Source organism: Manis pentadactyla, chromosome 14 (assembly GCF_030020395.1).
Source record: "Manis pentadactyla isolate mManPen7 chromosome 14, mManPen7.hap1, whole genome shotgun sequence".
NCBI lineage: Eukaryota > Metazoa > Chordata > Mammalia > Pholidota > Manidae > Manis > Manis pentadactyla.
The window spans coordinates 64,577,647-64,592,396 of NC_080032.1; the positions used below are offsets into that span (position 1 = coordinate 64,577,647).

Sequence of the window (14,750 nt, forward strand, 5' to 3'; positions counted from 1 at the left end):
CGGCCTCGGGGAGGGGCCAGGAGGGGGCGAGGGAGCCCACCGCCCGGAAAGGGGCGGGGGCCTCGGGCGGAGGCCGCCTAGGGGCCCGGGGATCGCGCGAGTGCGGGGGCGCGGGGCGGGCGCGGGCGGCGGGTCAGAGCCACGCAAAGGGCCGGCCGGGCCGCGGGGGCGGCGGCGCGGCTCGGGCGTTCCGGCGGCCGGGGGAGGCGGCGGGCCCGGGGAGGGGCCGAGCGAGAGCAGGAATCCGGCCTTGCTCCACGGGCCGGCGGACGATCGGGGCCAGGTGGGGGAAACGGGGAATGGGGGCCGCCCTCCGGGGGCGCCGGGGCCGCTGCCGCCGCCGTTGCGGCGGCGACTGAAGCTGGGAAGAGGCGGGGGAGCCCCGAATCCCGCTCGGAGCCAGCCAGCCGTCCCGAGCTACAACCAGGTAGGATCTGCTACGGCCTGGGCCCCGGGCCCGCCCGGGTTCTAGCCCGCGGCTCCCCACCCCCACCCCCACCCCTTCCAATTCCCCCTCCCGCCGCTGCCGCCTCCTCCATTTGTTATTTTCCTGATCCGGGCCCCCCACTGCGGGCAGTGCCCGGCCTGAGGCCGGGGGCTCAGAGGGTGGGGCTGGCCCCAGAGGAGGGATGGGGCCGGGGCACCCGGAGGATCGGGAAGGTGGGGGGAGGTGGGATGGTCTCAGGAGGAGGCCTGATGGGGCAAGAGGCTAGCCAGGACCCCGGGACCTAAAGAGGAGCACCGAGGTGGAGGGTTGGCGGAGGCAAAACGGGGGATGCCCGTGAGGGGGTTTCGGGGAGAAGGCAAAAAGGAATGGGGAGATGGCAGCGAGGTGGGGCACGAGGGCTACAGGAAAAGCCCCAAAGGCCCAGAACCCGGGCCTCAGAGCCGGGGATTGGGAGCGCTGGGCATAGGAGGGAGTGGGAAATGGGGAAGGGGTGTGGTAGGTGGAAAGAGAGGGATTGTGGCTGATGAGGGAGGAGAATGGAACCTGGGAAAAGGGAGGCTGGGAAAGGGCCACGGAGAGGTCCATCTTTGAGAAGAACCTGAGGTGTTCCCGTGTCAAAGTGGGAAGGCGATGCCTTTGTGACTCGGTTTTCCTTCCCCTATGCCAGTCACCTCTGACCCCGTTTTCCCAATCCCAGATATAGTTACTTCTTGGAGAGGGGCACACGGAGGCCCAGTGGTGTGGGGCCTCCTAGAGGGAGGAGGAGGCCGGGAACACTGAAGGGAGAGTTAGGGAGAAAGGCTCTCCGGGAGGGTGGAAACAGGAGAGAATTGGGAGATCTTCTAGGCACTCCAGGCAAGTTGTGACCTCCACCCTCAAATCCCCAGAGCACCCACTGCCCCTCTAGCTGCTGTTTAGTGTGTGTGTGGGTCTTCATTACTGTTCTGAGCTCAGATTTCCTTTTGTGCATGGGCTTATTTCTAATGGGGTAGGTACTCTTAAGCTCCCTTCCCTGAGGGTGCCATAGGAGAGTAGGGGTTGCTTTGGCAACTGGAGGGGGAGTGGCTGGCAGGTGGACCCCTGGGATGGACCCTTGAGGGGCCATTTCGTTGCCATGGCAATGATCCAGTGGGATGTCCAATAGGTGGGGTTTCAGAATCTTGATTGGACCTCAGCCCTTGGCTGTGTCCTTGGGACTCTTGGCTGGGTTCCGGAGGATGTTTCTGGTGCTGCAGTGGGGATAGGAGGTTCCCCAGAGGATCCCCCTCTTCCATTCAGCAGTCTCTTAGACCAGGTGGACATGTTACTTGCAGGTCATAGATGTTTCTCCAAGTCCCTCCCCCTAGGCATGGGGTGGGAGGGTGGAAATGTTTAAGTTGTACCCTCTTTTGGTATTCTCTCTGGCCTCTACCTTTCTTATTACAATGGATTTTCTGTATAGTCTTTTTGCTTCTTTGCACTGATATTCCATTTTCTTAAACTTGAGTCTCCCTTTCCAAGTCTCCCTTTTCCTCTTTCCCAATCTGTCACCGGGATGATAACTCCTTTCAGCTAACCTTTGACCGTCTATTTCACTGACCTTGTAGGAGTGGCAGGTCTTTCCCCGCCCATCCCAGGTGAGGGTAGCCCGGTGGAGAGGGCTGTGGAACAGCCTGGTGCACTGGGAGTACTCTGGAATAGGAGACCTGGTCTAGTCCAGCCTGTACCTCTAACTGTAACCTTGGGCAAGTCACTTCTTTCTTTGAGCCTTGGCTTCATTGTAAGATTAAGGGGTGATAGATGAGATGATTTCTGAGGCCCCTCTGACAATGCTGGATTCTAAGAAGGCTTAGGCCAGTGCATTGTTATCTGCTGGTCCGGGCTGTATGGTTATCTAGGAGTCACTTTGGACTGATTTGTTAGTCTGGCTGGTCTGGAATGATGATGGGGGCTGGGCCAGTGATCCTAAAATTCACTCTGCAGTTCTTTCCCAGAAAGCCTCCCACCTCGATTGTGTCAGATACTCTCTTTGGCATTCTTTTCATATTTCCCCCTTAATTTCTTTACCGGACTCTTCCCCTATTTTTCACTTTTCCACCTTCCCAGTTTGTCTTTGCCATTTCCCTTTTGCAGTAAGGCAGTGAAGGGGAATGTGCTTAGTGTATTGCCAGATGCACAGTAGGTGCTCTGTAAATACTAGTTACAGTGACAGGCCACTAGGGCAAGATGGAGTGTAGCTTAGCTTGTTGGTGCTAAACATGCCGCAGGTTCAGAGACCCACCCTGAACTCCTGCCACTCCTTATCCCCAGGATTACCTGTCCTTTTATGACTGCTTTTCTCTTTCTCCTTTTATCAGATTTCAACTGATTAAGAAATTTGAGGTAGGGGGAGGGTCACACTATGATTGTTCAGTCCTTCAGGTACATTCCTGCATTTCTCTGACCTTTGGGATCCCCTAGCTCTACCTGACTTGGTGAACAGGTTCTGGGGTGGGGAGGAGACAGGCAGCCTTCCCCTAGAGGAGCTGGCAGAGACACACCCATCACCAACAGTCACCTTTGCTGTGCTTTTGTTAAGTTTGTCTTCCCCCTTTGTTATGCTGGGTTTTGTTCTTTGGATTTTTTCATGTTGACAATATTTTAAAACCAGTCTACAGAACAACTAAAAAATGTGATAGTAGTTATAGTTGAAGGAAAATGGCTGACTAACTGAGCAAAGCATCAGTTGTAAGTTCAGAAAACCTGGGGCTCCGTCCTAGCTATTTTGTGACTATGTGTACATTCTTACTAAGTTTCTAGGAGGGGTTAGACTGCCCTCTCCCTGCCTGCCTCACTAGGGTTCAGTGGAGGTGAATGAGAAGTAATTGCTCTTGTATTCCTTGGGAAAAATATGCTATAGAATGTGCAAGTACCATTTACCTAGCCAGGCCTCATTAGAATAGGTGGGTAAGGTTACTCTCTTCCCACCAAGGCCAGCAGCACTTCAGTCAAGAAGACCTACTGAAGTTAGTGGGTTTAAAGGTCGCTAAGGAGAACAGGACAGAACACACGTTATTTCATGACCTCAGTGGGGGACATAGAAAGGAAGGAAACAGTTACTCTTTTTTGCTCTTAAAAGATCTTACAGTCAGTGATGTGGAGATGTGACACTTATCAGGACATACAAACAGTGCAAAAAAATATAGCTGACCATATAGATGTAGACACTAAGAAAATTGTATCTAGATACACAGATAGGCTGTGAGGAGTTATGTGTCCCTATCTGGCCCAAGAGGGAGGATAGGCTTACAAGTTTGTAAACTTGTATTGTGTGCTTATTGATAGATATTCATTGACTTGGTTGATAAAGTGAAAGCCCTGACTTTTCCTCTAGCCTTAGAGTTCAGTGGAGGTGAATGAGAGGTAATTGCTCTTGTATTCCTTGGGAAAAATATGCTATAGAGTGTGGAAGTACCATTTACCTAGCCAGGCCTCATTAGAATAGGTGGGTAAGCTTACTCTCTTCCCACCAAGCACTAGATGGGGTGGGGGTGGGTAGGGGTTTATGAAATTCTCAAAAATGAAGTTCTGCACTTCAGGGATACCTTGATTTGGCCTTAGAATTGGTAGGGCTGTGTGCCTTTGCACTGTTGAGTGGGATATTTCTCCCACTACTCTGATGTGTATAAAGATTCTTTTCATTTCTCTGGGACTGATCTAGGCCTTCTGAGAATGCTCCCCACTAACTTCTGATGAGAGTAGAGCAAAGTATAGAAGAAAGAGCAGGGGCTTTGAAGTCAGGGACATGTGGGTTTGACTTTGGTGCTGTCACTAGTTCCGTATTGTGTATTCATTACATGAAGCTGGGCCAATCACAATCACAATCTTTGAGTCTCAGTTTCCTTACCTATGTAATGAGAGTACGAAGAACACCCACTTTGAAGGGTTGCTTGTAAATATTAAGTGAGATTGTGTATATAAGGGCTTGACATAAGGAAGGCACTCAATAAATTAGCTAATAATTCAGCTACATTGTTTTATGCTCCTTTGTAAGGCTCTGTGAACTCTCTGTGTGCACAAATATTTCTCTGAATTGGGGCTCATAGGTACATCTGAGTTGTCTGCCTTCTCCAGAGATAAAAGAGAAGACTTTGTGAGCTGAGAGCATATCCCTTACTTGTAGATAGCTGGGGTAGCCCATGGGACAAGCCAGCAATGTCTTATGGGGTCTGTAACCCTTGGCCCAAAGCCCTAGGGCTGGGTTACTTAGGGCTTCTTGACACAGTGTAGTATCCCCTTGAGACTCTATTGCCTAGTTTGGAGAGACTGATGGTCTTTTCCTAACAGGCTTCACTGAAAACAGATCCTGCAAGTTCCAGGTGTCTACTCTGGAAACTTGGGAGGTCCTGCTTCCTGCTTCCCAGGCCATAGCTGTGGGGAACGTGGGTGAAGCAGAGAAGTTTCTTTATTCAACTGCCCAGGCAGAGGAGAATGGGGTCTCCACAGCCTGAAGAATGAAGACACGACAGAATAAAGACTCAGTGAGTAACAGCTAAAATGAGAGACATGAAAGAGCAGGGGCCGGGAGGGCCTGGAGAGGAGGAGCAGAATTAATGCTCATCATTAAGTTAGGTGCAATGAGAAAAAACAAGACGATGGAATATAGCCAGTGGTTCTGTAACATCTTTCTATGTTGACAGATAGTAACGGCACTGGAAGGTGAGGGGTGAGGATTTAATGATATGGGTAACTATTGAACCACTGTGTGGTATACTTGAAGCCAATATAAGATTGTATGTCAACTGTGCTTCAATTAAAAAAAAAAAAAGACAGGCTTTCTTCCTTTACCTTAAGATGTCAATGAGGAGTGGACGGAAGAAAGAGGCCCCTGGGCCCCGGGAAGAACTGAGATCGAGGGGCCGGGCCTCCCCTGGAGGGGTCAGCACATCCAGCAGTGATGGCAAAGCCGAGAAGTCTAGGCAGATAGCCAAGGTATTCTATCCTCAGGTCCTCCCACAGGATGCCCAGGCACCGGGGCTGAGGGTGTATTTGTGTGTTGTGGGGGCACTTTCTGTCTGGCAGAGGGTACAGTGGAGGCTTGGGAGGTACCTAAGACAGGTATTTTCTCTATCACTCTTAACAGAAGGCCCGTATAGAGGAAGCCTCCACCCCAAAGGTCAGCAAGCAGGGCCGGAGTGAGGAGATCTCTGAGAGTGAAAGTGAGGAGACCAACGCACCCAAAAAGACCAAAACTGAGGTGGGAGATGCTTGAAGGCATGCTGACCCATTTTCTGACCATTCTTTCCCCCATACTCCCCTTTCATTCACAATTCCTACTTTAATCTTGCCTGGTCTATGAGAGAAAAGTGCTTATTAAAGTAGCCCTGTCAGTAATACGTCAGACAGATCTTTTGGGGTTTGGCCACACCACTGGATGACCAGGCAGGGCCAGAGGGGACTGGAAGAGTGTGGGGGACTCTATCTAGCCTCTTCTTTTCTAGGTCCTGATTTTCATGAAGGGGTAGGGGAGGAGGTTAAAGGGTGAGAAGTCTTTGTGGAAGGAATGAATAAATCACAAGGGAAATGCAAAAGTGTTCTTTTTAAGAACCAGGGGTTTCTGGGATATTTATTTAAAGGAGTAAAGGAGATAAGGGCAGGTATGAGCTGGTGGAAGACAGGGATTTGGGTTCAGCTGTGAATGGGAAGAAGGTACTTGAGATGGACACTTGGGGAAGGAATAGGGTTTACAGGGAGGGAAATGAGACTGGCTGCTAGGGAACAGCTGAGAATGTGGAGAGCATGAGGGAATCCCCAGATGGCAGGGAGGTGGGCTTGAGCGAGAGTATTCATCACAACGTGGGACAGTGGTGTGCTGTGAGGGGGAAATGATTTTGCACCAAATCTAGGGGAATTGAGAAATAAAAAAGAAAGCAGAAAAATGGCCCTCCCTTTCTGCAGCAGGAGCTCCCTCGGCCACGGTCTCCTTCGGATCTGGACAGTTTAGATGGGCGGAGCCTCAATGATGATGGCAGCAGTGACCCTAGAGACATCGACCAGGATAACCGGAGCACGTCCCCCAGCATCTACAGCCCTGGAAGCGTGGAGAATGACTCCGACTCATCCTCTGGCCTGTCCCAGGGTCCAGCCCGCCCCTACCACCCACCTCCACTCTTTCCTCCCTCCCCTGCACCGCCAGATAGCACACCCCGGCAGCCAGAGCCTGGCTTTGAGCCCCACCCTTCTGTGACACCCTCTGGATATCATGCTCCCATGGAGTCCCCCACATCTCGAATGTTCCAGGCTCCTCCTGGGGCCCCCCCACCACATCCACAGCTTTACCCTGGGGGCACTGGAGGAGTTTTGTCTGGACCCCCGATGGGTCCCAAGGGCGGAGGGGCTGCGTCTTCAGTTGGGGGTCCTAGTGGGGGTAAGCAGCACCCCCCACCCACCACTCCCATTTCAATATCAAGCTCTGGGGCTTGTGGTGCCCCCCCAACAAAGCCACCTAACACTCCAGTGGGTGGTGGAAACCTATCCTCTGCCCCACCACCAGCTGCCTTCCCCCATGTGACACCAAACCTGCCACCCCCACCTGCTTTGAGACCCCTTAACAATGCATCAGCCTCTCCTCCTGGCCTGGGGGCGCAGCCACTGCCTGGGCATATGCCCTCTCCCCATGCCATGGGGCAGGGTATGGGTGGACTTCCTCCTGGCCCAGAGAAGGGCCCCACTCTTGCTCCCTCACCGCACCCTCTGCCTCCTGCTTCATCCTCTTCTGCCCCAGCACCCCCAATGAGGTATCCTTACTCATCCTCTGGTAGCAGCACTGGAGTAGCCTCCTCTTCCAGTTCTGCCTCTGCCTCCCAGTACCCTGCTTCCCAGGCATTGCCCAGCTATCCCCACTCCTTCCCTCCCCCCACCAGCCTCTCCGTCTCCAACCAGCCTCCCAAGTATACACAGCCTTCTCTCCCATCCCAGGCTGTGTGGAGCCAGGGTCCCCCTCCCCCTCCTCCCTATGGCCGCCTCTTAGCCAACAGCAGTGCCCACCCAGGCTCCTTCCCCCCTACTGGCGGCCAGTCCAGTGCCCACCCACCAGCCCCAGCACACCACCATCACCACCAGCAGCAGCCGCAGCCGCAGCCACAGCAGCACGGGAACTCCGGGCCCCCTCCACAGGGAGCATATCCCCATCCCCTGGAGAGCAGCAGCTCCCACCACGCACACCCTTATGCCATGTCTCCCTCCCTGGGATCTCTGAGACCCTACCCACCAGGGCCAGCACACCTGCCCCCACCTCACAGCCAGGTGTCCTACAGCCAAGCAGGCCCCAATGGCCCCCCAGCCTCTTCCTCTTCCTCCTCTTCTTCTCAAGGGTCTTACCCATGTTCACACCCCTCTCCCTCCCAGGGCCCCCAAGGGGCACCCTACCCCTTCCCACCAGGGCCTCCAGTCACCACCTCCTCAGCTACACTCTCCACCGTCATTGCCACAGTGGCTTCCTCGCCAGCAGGCTACAAAACAGCCTCCCCACCTGGGCCCCCACCGTATGGAAAGAGAGCCCCTTCCCCAGGGACCTACAAAACAGCTACTCCACCTGGTTACAAGCCTGGATCACCGCCCTCCTTTAGAACGGGGACCCCGCCCGGTTTCCGAGGCACCTCCCCGCCCGCCGGCCCTGGGACCTTCAAGCCTGGCTCGCCCACTGTGGGGCCCGGGCCAGTGCCACCTGCGGGACCTTCAGGTCTGTCGTCCCTGCCCCAGCCACCTGCGGCTCCTGCCTCGGGGCCGCCCCTGAGCGCCACACAGATCAAACAGGAGCCAGCCGAGGAGTATGAGACCCCCGAGAGCCCAGTGCCCCCGGCCCGCAGCCCCTCGCCCCCTCCCAAGGTGGTGGACGTGCCCAGTCACGCCAGTCAATCAGCCAGGTGAGTAGCAGGGGCGGGGGCGGTTGGCCCTGGGCTGGGAGCCGGCGGAGGCACCGCAGTAGGCGTGCGTTCCGGGGTGCTCTCTGAAGTGCCGCAGAGCCCAGCCTCGCGCATACGTCCTGGGTGGAGTCGGGGCAGGTCAGCCTGGGGCTGAGCGCGCACCACCTCTGCGCCCGGCAGGTTCAACAAACACCTGGACCGCGGCTTTAACTCGTGCGCGCGCAGCGACCTGTACTTCGTGCCGCTGGAGGGCTCCAAGCTGGCCAAGAAGCGGGCCGACCTGGTGGAGAAGGTGCGGCGGGAGGCTGAGCAACGTGCGCGCGAAGAGAAGGAGCGCGAGCGCGAGCGGGAGCGCGAGAAGGAGCGCGAGCGCGAGAAGGAGCGCGAGCTGGAACGCAGCGTGGTGAGTGCGTTCGCGCAGGCGCCCCCCGCCTAGTGCGCCGCGGCGGGCGGTCCCGACGGGCGTCGTTGCGCCACCTTTCGCAGAGGAGGAACCACTGCAGCCCAGGAGATGGATTGCATCCTTTTCTGCAAAACCAAAGATTGCAGCGGGAGGAATTGTTGCATTCCTGGGTTGGGGGAGCTCAGGTTAAACTACCTGTGCGTTGTAGGGAGAGCCAGTGCCTGAGGGAGGCAGGTAGGGAAGTTTCCATTAAGCTGAGTTCCCATAAGGTGCATTTTTGCATTCATCTGCTGAGACAAACTAGCCACTTTCCAGACCTGACCTTTTGGCTCTGCTTCTCTCTGTATCTCACAGAAGTTGGCTCAGGAGGGCCGTGCTCCAGTGGAGTGCCCATCTCTCGGCCCAGTGCCCCATCGCCCTCCATTTGAGCCGGGCAGTGCTGTGGCTACAGTTCCCCCCTACTTGGGTCCTGACACTCCAGCCCTGCGCACTCTGAGTGAATACGCTCGGCCCCATGTCATGTCTCCTGGCAATCGCAACCATCCGTTCTACGTTCCCCTGGGAGCAGTGGACCCAGGACTCCTGGGTTACAACGTCCCAGCCCTGTACAGCAGTGACCCAGCAGCCCGGGAGAGGGAGCGGGAAGCCCGTGAACGAGACCTCCGTGACCGCCTCAAGCCTGGCTTCGAGGTGAAGCCCAGTGAGCTTGAACCCCTACATGGGGTCCCTGGGCCAGGCTTGGATCCCTTCCCTCGACATGGGGGCCTGGCCCTGCAGCCTGGCCCACCTGGCCTGCACCCTTTCCCCTTTCACCCAAGCCTGGGGCCCCTGGAGAGAGAACGTCTAGCGCTGGCAGCTGGGCCTGCTCTGCGGCCCGACATGTCCTACGCGGAGCGCCTGGCAGCTGAGAGGCAGCATGCAGAGAGGGTGGCTGCTCTGGGCAATGACCCGCTGGCTAGGCTGCAGATGCTCAATGTGACTCCCCATCACCACCAGCACTCCCACATTCACTCTCACCTGCACCTCCACCAGCAGGATGCCATCCATGCAGGTGAGCCTCCTGCTTCCTGGCCTGGGCCCCTGGGGCAGCCTTGCTCCCTGTCAGGTGTTTGGGCTTTTCTATTCCTCCAGCAGAGACTTTCAAGCCTGGGATTGCTGCCCTGATCTTTGCTTCCCTGTCACCTCGCAGCCTGTCTCATGGCCCAGCCTTGCCGCAGAGACTAATTTCCATATCCCAGTCCTCTCTAGGGTCTGGCACGCTGCCTATGACAGAGGCCTGAGCTAGAATCCTTTATAGGAGGTCCCTCATTTCTATCCTCACAGCCCTTCACCTACCAATTTCTTGCTCCTCTGGATTCAGCTCTCATCATTTCTTGCCATCTCCTCCCCTCCAGGTGGAAGCCTTTCATGTTCCTTCCATCTCTAGATCCATGACCTTCCAGAAAAAGCGATGTAGCTCTGTTTGTGGGTATAATAGGTGATAATGAGCTTTACTTATTATCCTTTCACCATACTTATTGTCCAGAACATTGCCAATCTAGCCTTACAGTCAGTGTTCATTGCAGGCTCCCTTGTGCGCTCTCTCTGCTAACCTCTCTTGTCCTGTCTTGTCCCCTAAAATTTCTGTTTTCCATCTCCAAGCAGTTCACTCTTCTCCTTTTCCTCAGACCCTTCTGACAACTGCAATCTGTCTTCTGCCATCCATATGTCCCTGCTTCGGTAGGGTCTTATCCCATCCATCCCCCAGGCCCCAGGCCCCTGGTTCTCTTGCCTCCCTGTTCTACTCTGGCTCTCCCTTTGTTGGACTGTCCATCTCTCTTCCCAGCCTTGGAGCCCTTCACCAAATGTATGCTCTTCCCCAAACCTACATTCTGGTGACACCTCCTTCTCTGTCCTCCAGCGTCTGCCTCAGTGCACCCTCTCATTGACCCCCTGGCCTCAGGGTCTCACCTTACCCGGATCCCCTACCCAGCTGGGACCCTCCCTAACCCACTTCTTCCTCACCCTCTGCACGAAAACGAAGTTCTTCGTCACCAGCTCTTTGGTAAGGATGGTAGTTGGGGTTGGGAAAGGTGTGAGAAGAGAAGGGCACAAAGAAATAATTTGGGTGGTGGCCTTGGCCTAGTTGGGCTTGGGGAGGCATGAGGAAGTGCCCAGAGGAACTGGGAAGGGGATTTGGAGAACAGGTCCTGCCCAAGAGAGGCATATTAGGTTTTAGTGCCAGGATGAGTTTGAATCCTAACTCCGCCACTGGCCAGTTGCAGGAAAGGGTGCTACCTAGCTTTTTCAGTCTCAGTTTCCTCTGTATATAAAGTGGCTGGCCATTCCCCGGCCCAGAGTAAGTACTCAGTACCCCATCAGCCATGAGCCCTCTGCCTGTCCTGCCCACAGCTGCTCCTTACCGGGACCTGCCAGCCTCTCTCTCTGCCCCGATGTCAGCAGCTCACCAGCTGCAGGCCATGCACGCGCAGTCGGCTGAGCTGCAGCGCTTGGCTCTCGAGCAGCAGCAGTGGCTGCACGCCCACCACCCGCTGCACAGTGTGCCGCTCCCCGCGCAGGAGGACTACTACAGGTACTCTGGCGCCCCGAGGCCAGGAGTGAGGGCGTGAGTTCAGCCACCCTGGACGCTATGCGCGCACTAGGCTCCTGGGGAGGGAAGCCCTCCTTCACCATCCTCTCCACTTGAGGGGCCAGGTCAGGGTCGACCTGTCTCTCAGCTCTGCTCTGCCTCCTCTCCCCCAGTCACCTGAAGAAGGAAAGCGACAAGCCGCTGTAGAACCTGCAATCAAGAGAGCACCATGGCCCCTGCACCTGGACTTTGAAGGCCTGCTGCCCAGCCTGCCAGCCAGACTCCAGGAGGGGTGCTGCTCAGTTGCAGGGTCCTGGCGGCTGGGCGGAGGGAGAAAGGGACAGATGGAAGGCCAAGGCTAGCGTGGTGTGCGGAGGTGGGGAGGTGGCGGGATGGGGGCAGAAAGCGCACAGTTATCTTGGACCAGGTCCCTCTTTCTTGTCCCCTGGCTTTCTTCCTTCCCCCGTGCCCAGTCCCAGTGGCCACCGCCCCTCCTCCACCCCGTTGGTGTGATTATTTCATCTGTTAGATGTGGCTGTTTTGTGTAGCATCGTGCCGCCCCTGCCCCTTCCCAGTCCTTGTGTGCGCACTCCCTTTGCGATGTATGCCCCTGCCCCTCCCCAACATTAATAATTTATATATATAAATATCTATATGACGCTCTTTAAAAAACATCCCAACCAAAACCAAACAAAAACATCCTCACGACTCCCCAGGAAGATGGCTGTGACTGTTTTCTTGCGGGCTGTGGGGGCGGGGATGGGATGGGATGGGAGTGGGGGACTCTTGAGGAAGGAAGGGACGGACCTTCAGAAGAAACTGCGTGTAGGGACCCTGGAGAATTGGAGAAGGGAACTGGAGAGCTCGGGGCTCCGGGGCCCTCGCTCCGCTGGTGCGTCCCCCGCCTTCTTTCCAGGCTGGGAAATCAGGATGCTGGAGGCCTAGACAGGCACGCCTCTAACTGGTCAGGTCTAGGAAACGACTCGGACTTCGGAGGCATTCCGGCCCCTGCTCCCCTTGCCAGGAGCCGCCAATCCTGTTATTTCCATGGAATACTTTGAGAAATGGTTAAGACGAGGAAGTGCAGAGACATGGTTTCAATCGGTTAAAGCGATTAGAGCTGGAGTTCTAACTAGTCTACGGTTTGAGGAGAGTGGGTGACAATTTGAAACGCCTAGAAGTGAAATGAGTGCATTACGCTGCAGCGCACGCCCCTACACAAGGCCATTTTAGTAAAACGCTAGAACACCTTTAGCTCCAGCTGTTACTGCTGCGAATCACGGTCGGTTCTTAAAAACTAAAAGGGGTGTGGCTGGCCTCTCAGCCAATCAGCATTGACCTCATTTGCATAGGACCGAAACACGTTCAGAAACTGTAGAAATGAATGATATAAATAATTCCTTACAATACTGTTCTACCCTTGGAAAGTTAGAGTGTACCTCATTGTTTACTCGTTAATAGGAATTAGAAAACTCCGGTCTGAGCTCACCCTCACCAATAGTGGCGTTATTGGATCCCATGTTCCCTCCAGCCAATAATCGGTAGTGTTACAGCTCTTTTCGAATTTGTCTAGTAGGTTTTCCAGTATTTTTCTGGAAAACCCCCACAAGTATAGTATGTAACAATAGAACTGTTTTGACTAAAGTTGACGTGATGTCTGTGGGTCTGTATAGTGGGATGAGCGGGACTTCCCGCGGTAGTTTCTGTTCTGTGTAATCAGAATGCGGCGTTGGCTACGGCGAGAAGCTTCCGGCTCCGGCTGAGGCTGCTTCCCTTCCCCTCCCAGGAGTTCGGAGTGTCGCAAGAGACGGCCCGTTCCTCCTGAGCATTTCCTGGGTTCTGCACGTGCAGCTTTGTTGTCCTATGGCGTCCGCCTCCGCCCAACCTGCGGCCCTAAGCGCCGAGCAGGCCAAGGGTGAGACGCATCCTGAGTCACGGGGTGGGCTGCTTGCCGCTGGCGGGTTCAGGTGGAGCACACGGAGCCAGAGGTGTGGTAGTGTCGCCGCGAAACGGGCGCGGGTTACCAATCTTCCTCTTCCAAGAGGGGTCCATACCCGCTAGGGCGAGGGATTCAGCGCCGAGTTTATCTGGGCTTCCGTCCACTAATTCCCTGCCCTCTTCCCTGCGCTCTCTGCTGGGCCCACCCAATGCTCCAACGCCTGCCCCGGGACGCCTCCCTGGGATGCATCTGCCTTACAGTGGTCCTGGCCGAGGTGATCCAGGCGTTCTCCGCCCCCGAGAACGCGGTGCGCATGGACGAGGCGCGGGACAACGCATGCAACGACATGGGCAAGATGCTGCAATTCGTGCTTCCCGTGGCCACGCAGATTCAGCAGGAGGTTATCAAAGCCTATGGCTTCAGCTGCGACGGGGAAGGTGGGTCGGACGGTGTCTAGGGTGGAGTGGATCTAGGAGAGGGCTCTGGATCCGTCGGGTCCCTCAGCCGTCGTCCCCCTGCTCACCACACGGCGGCAGCCACAATCTAACAAACAGTATTGGCACTCAGAGCTCAGGGTCTTCTACTTTGAACTTGTACCAGCGGACGTCCCAAATGCATTTTGTAGTTACCATTCGTTGTACTATTTTCCCATTTTAAGTGCCCGAGGTCACAGCACGGCTGGACCTGAAGCCCATTCTCCTGGCTTTTAGTGAGATGTCTGCATGACTGCTCGCATCTGCAGCCCCTCCAAGGTGTTCGAGCTAATCTGTGAGAGTTGGGAGTTTATTCATCTCATTCCTAGATGAGATCATGATGCTCCCCAAGGTGTTTACTGATTCAGCCTAGCTGACCCATGGCCCTCCTGTGTCCTTGTTATAGACTTGGGATCCTGCTTCGGGTTCTTGTGACTAACATGGTTCACCTGATAGTGAGAAGCTTTGGAATATTTTCATTCACTGCATCCGATTCAGTTGTGCCCAGTGTACCCTGGGAAGTGGTTGATCCAAACCACACAGGGCAGAGGCCTGCTTGTGTGTTGTTTTGCAGACAACTATTTGGCCAGAGGGGGAGCAGCTAGTGAGGCCCTTAACCCACCCTTCTGTGTCTCAGGCCCACCCGTCCCCCATGGTGTGGGTTAACGCTCCACTCCCCCTTGCAGGTGTCCTTAAGTTTGCCCGATTGGTCAAGTCTTATGAAGCCCAGGATCCCGAGATTGCTAGCCTGTCGGGCAAGCTGAAAGCGCTGTTCCTGCCGCCCACGACGCTGCCACCCCACGGACCTGCTTCAGGTGGCAGTGTGGCCGCCTCCTGAGGGTTGGCTCTGCCACTGTGACACTGCCCAGGGAGGGAGGCCTTCAGTGTTCTAGAGGATAATAAATGAGCCTGTGACACAGCCTTGGCGTCAGTCTTTTGTGACCCTGACAACCTCTACCTCCTGCCATTCCAAGCTGCTCCGCGTCTCTGTCCAGATCCTCTCTGTGCTCCTGCTTAGCCAGCCCTGCTCCAGGG

The 14,750-nt window shown here is 55.5% G+C and overlaps 2 protein-coding genes and 1 non-coding gene across 6 annotated transcripts; all 3 read left to right on the forward strand.

Annotated features, from left to right (window-relative positions):
- The first annotated feature begins 295 nt into the window (after window positions 1-295).
- Window positions 296-11,998, forward strand: ATN1 (atrophin 1). 3 transcript variants are annotated; one of them, XM_036909968.2, is made up of 10 exons: window positions 296-427; window positions 4,754-4,947; window positions 5,261-5,398; window positions 5,550-5,663; window positions 6,365-8,331; window positions 8,512-8,734; window positions 9,089-9,785; window positions 10,635-10,778; window positions 11,126-11,306; window positions 11,477-11,998. In XM_036909968.2, the coding sequence occupies exons 2-10, from the start codon at window positions 4,921-4,923 to the stop codon at window positions 11,508-11,510; spliced, it is 3,525 nt and encodes a 1,174-aa protein (XP_036765863.2). In that variant the 5' UTR covers window positions 296-427; window positions 4,754-4,920; the 3' UTR covers window positions 11,511-11,998. The 3 variants fall into 3 exon arrangements, 2 of the variants coding, with proteins under 2 accessions (XP_036765863.2, XP_036765864.2); XM_036909969.2 differs by having other exon boundaries at window positions 6,368-8,331; XR_005029762.2 differs by lacking the exons at window positions 11,126-11,306; window positions 11,477-11,998 and having other exon boundaries at window positions 9,089-9,424; window positions 9,553-9,785.
- An 847-nt stretch (window positions 11,999-12,845) lies between these two features.
- Window positions 12,846-12,908, forward strand: LOC118924889 (U7 small nuclear RNA). The gene has a single exon (XR_005029777.1). It is a non-coding gene; the product is annotated as a U7 small nuclear RNA (small nuclear RNA).
- A 91-nt stretch (window positions 12,909-12,999) lies between these two features.
- C14H12orf57 (chromosome 14 C12orf57 homolog) lies at window positions 13,000-14,635 on the forward strand. Of its 2 annotated transcripts, none has more exons than XM_036909976.2 (3): window positions 13,000-13,218; window positions 13,503-13,679; window positions 14,402-14,635. In XM_036909976.2, the coding sequence occupies exons 1-3, from the start codon at window positions 13,167-13,169 to the stop codon at window positions 14,551-14,553; spliced, it is 381 nt and encodes a 126-aa protein (XP_036765871.1). In that variant the 5' UTR covers window positions 13,000-13,166; the 3' UTR covers window positions 14,554-14,635. The 2 variants fall into 2 exon arrangements, with proteins under 2 accessions (XP_036765871.1, XP_057348475.1); XM_057492492.1 differs by having other exon boundaries at window positions 13,152-13,291.
- The last annotated feature ends 115 nt before the right edge of the window (window positions 14,636-14,750 follow it).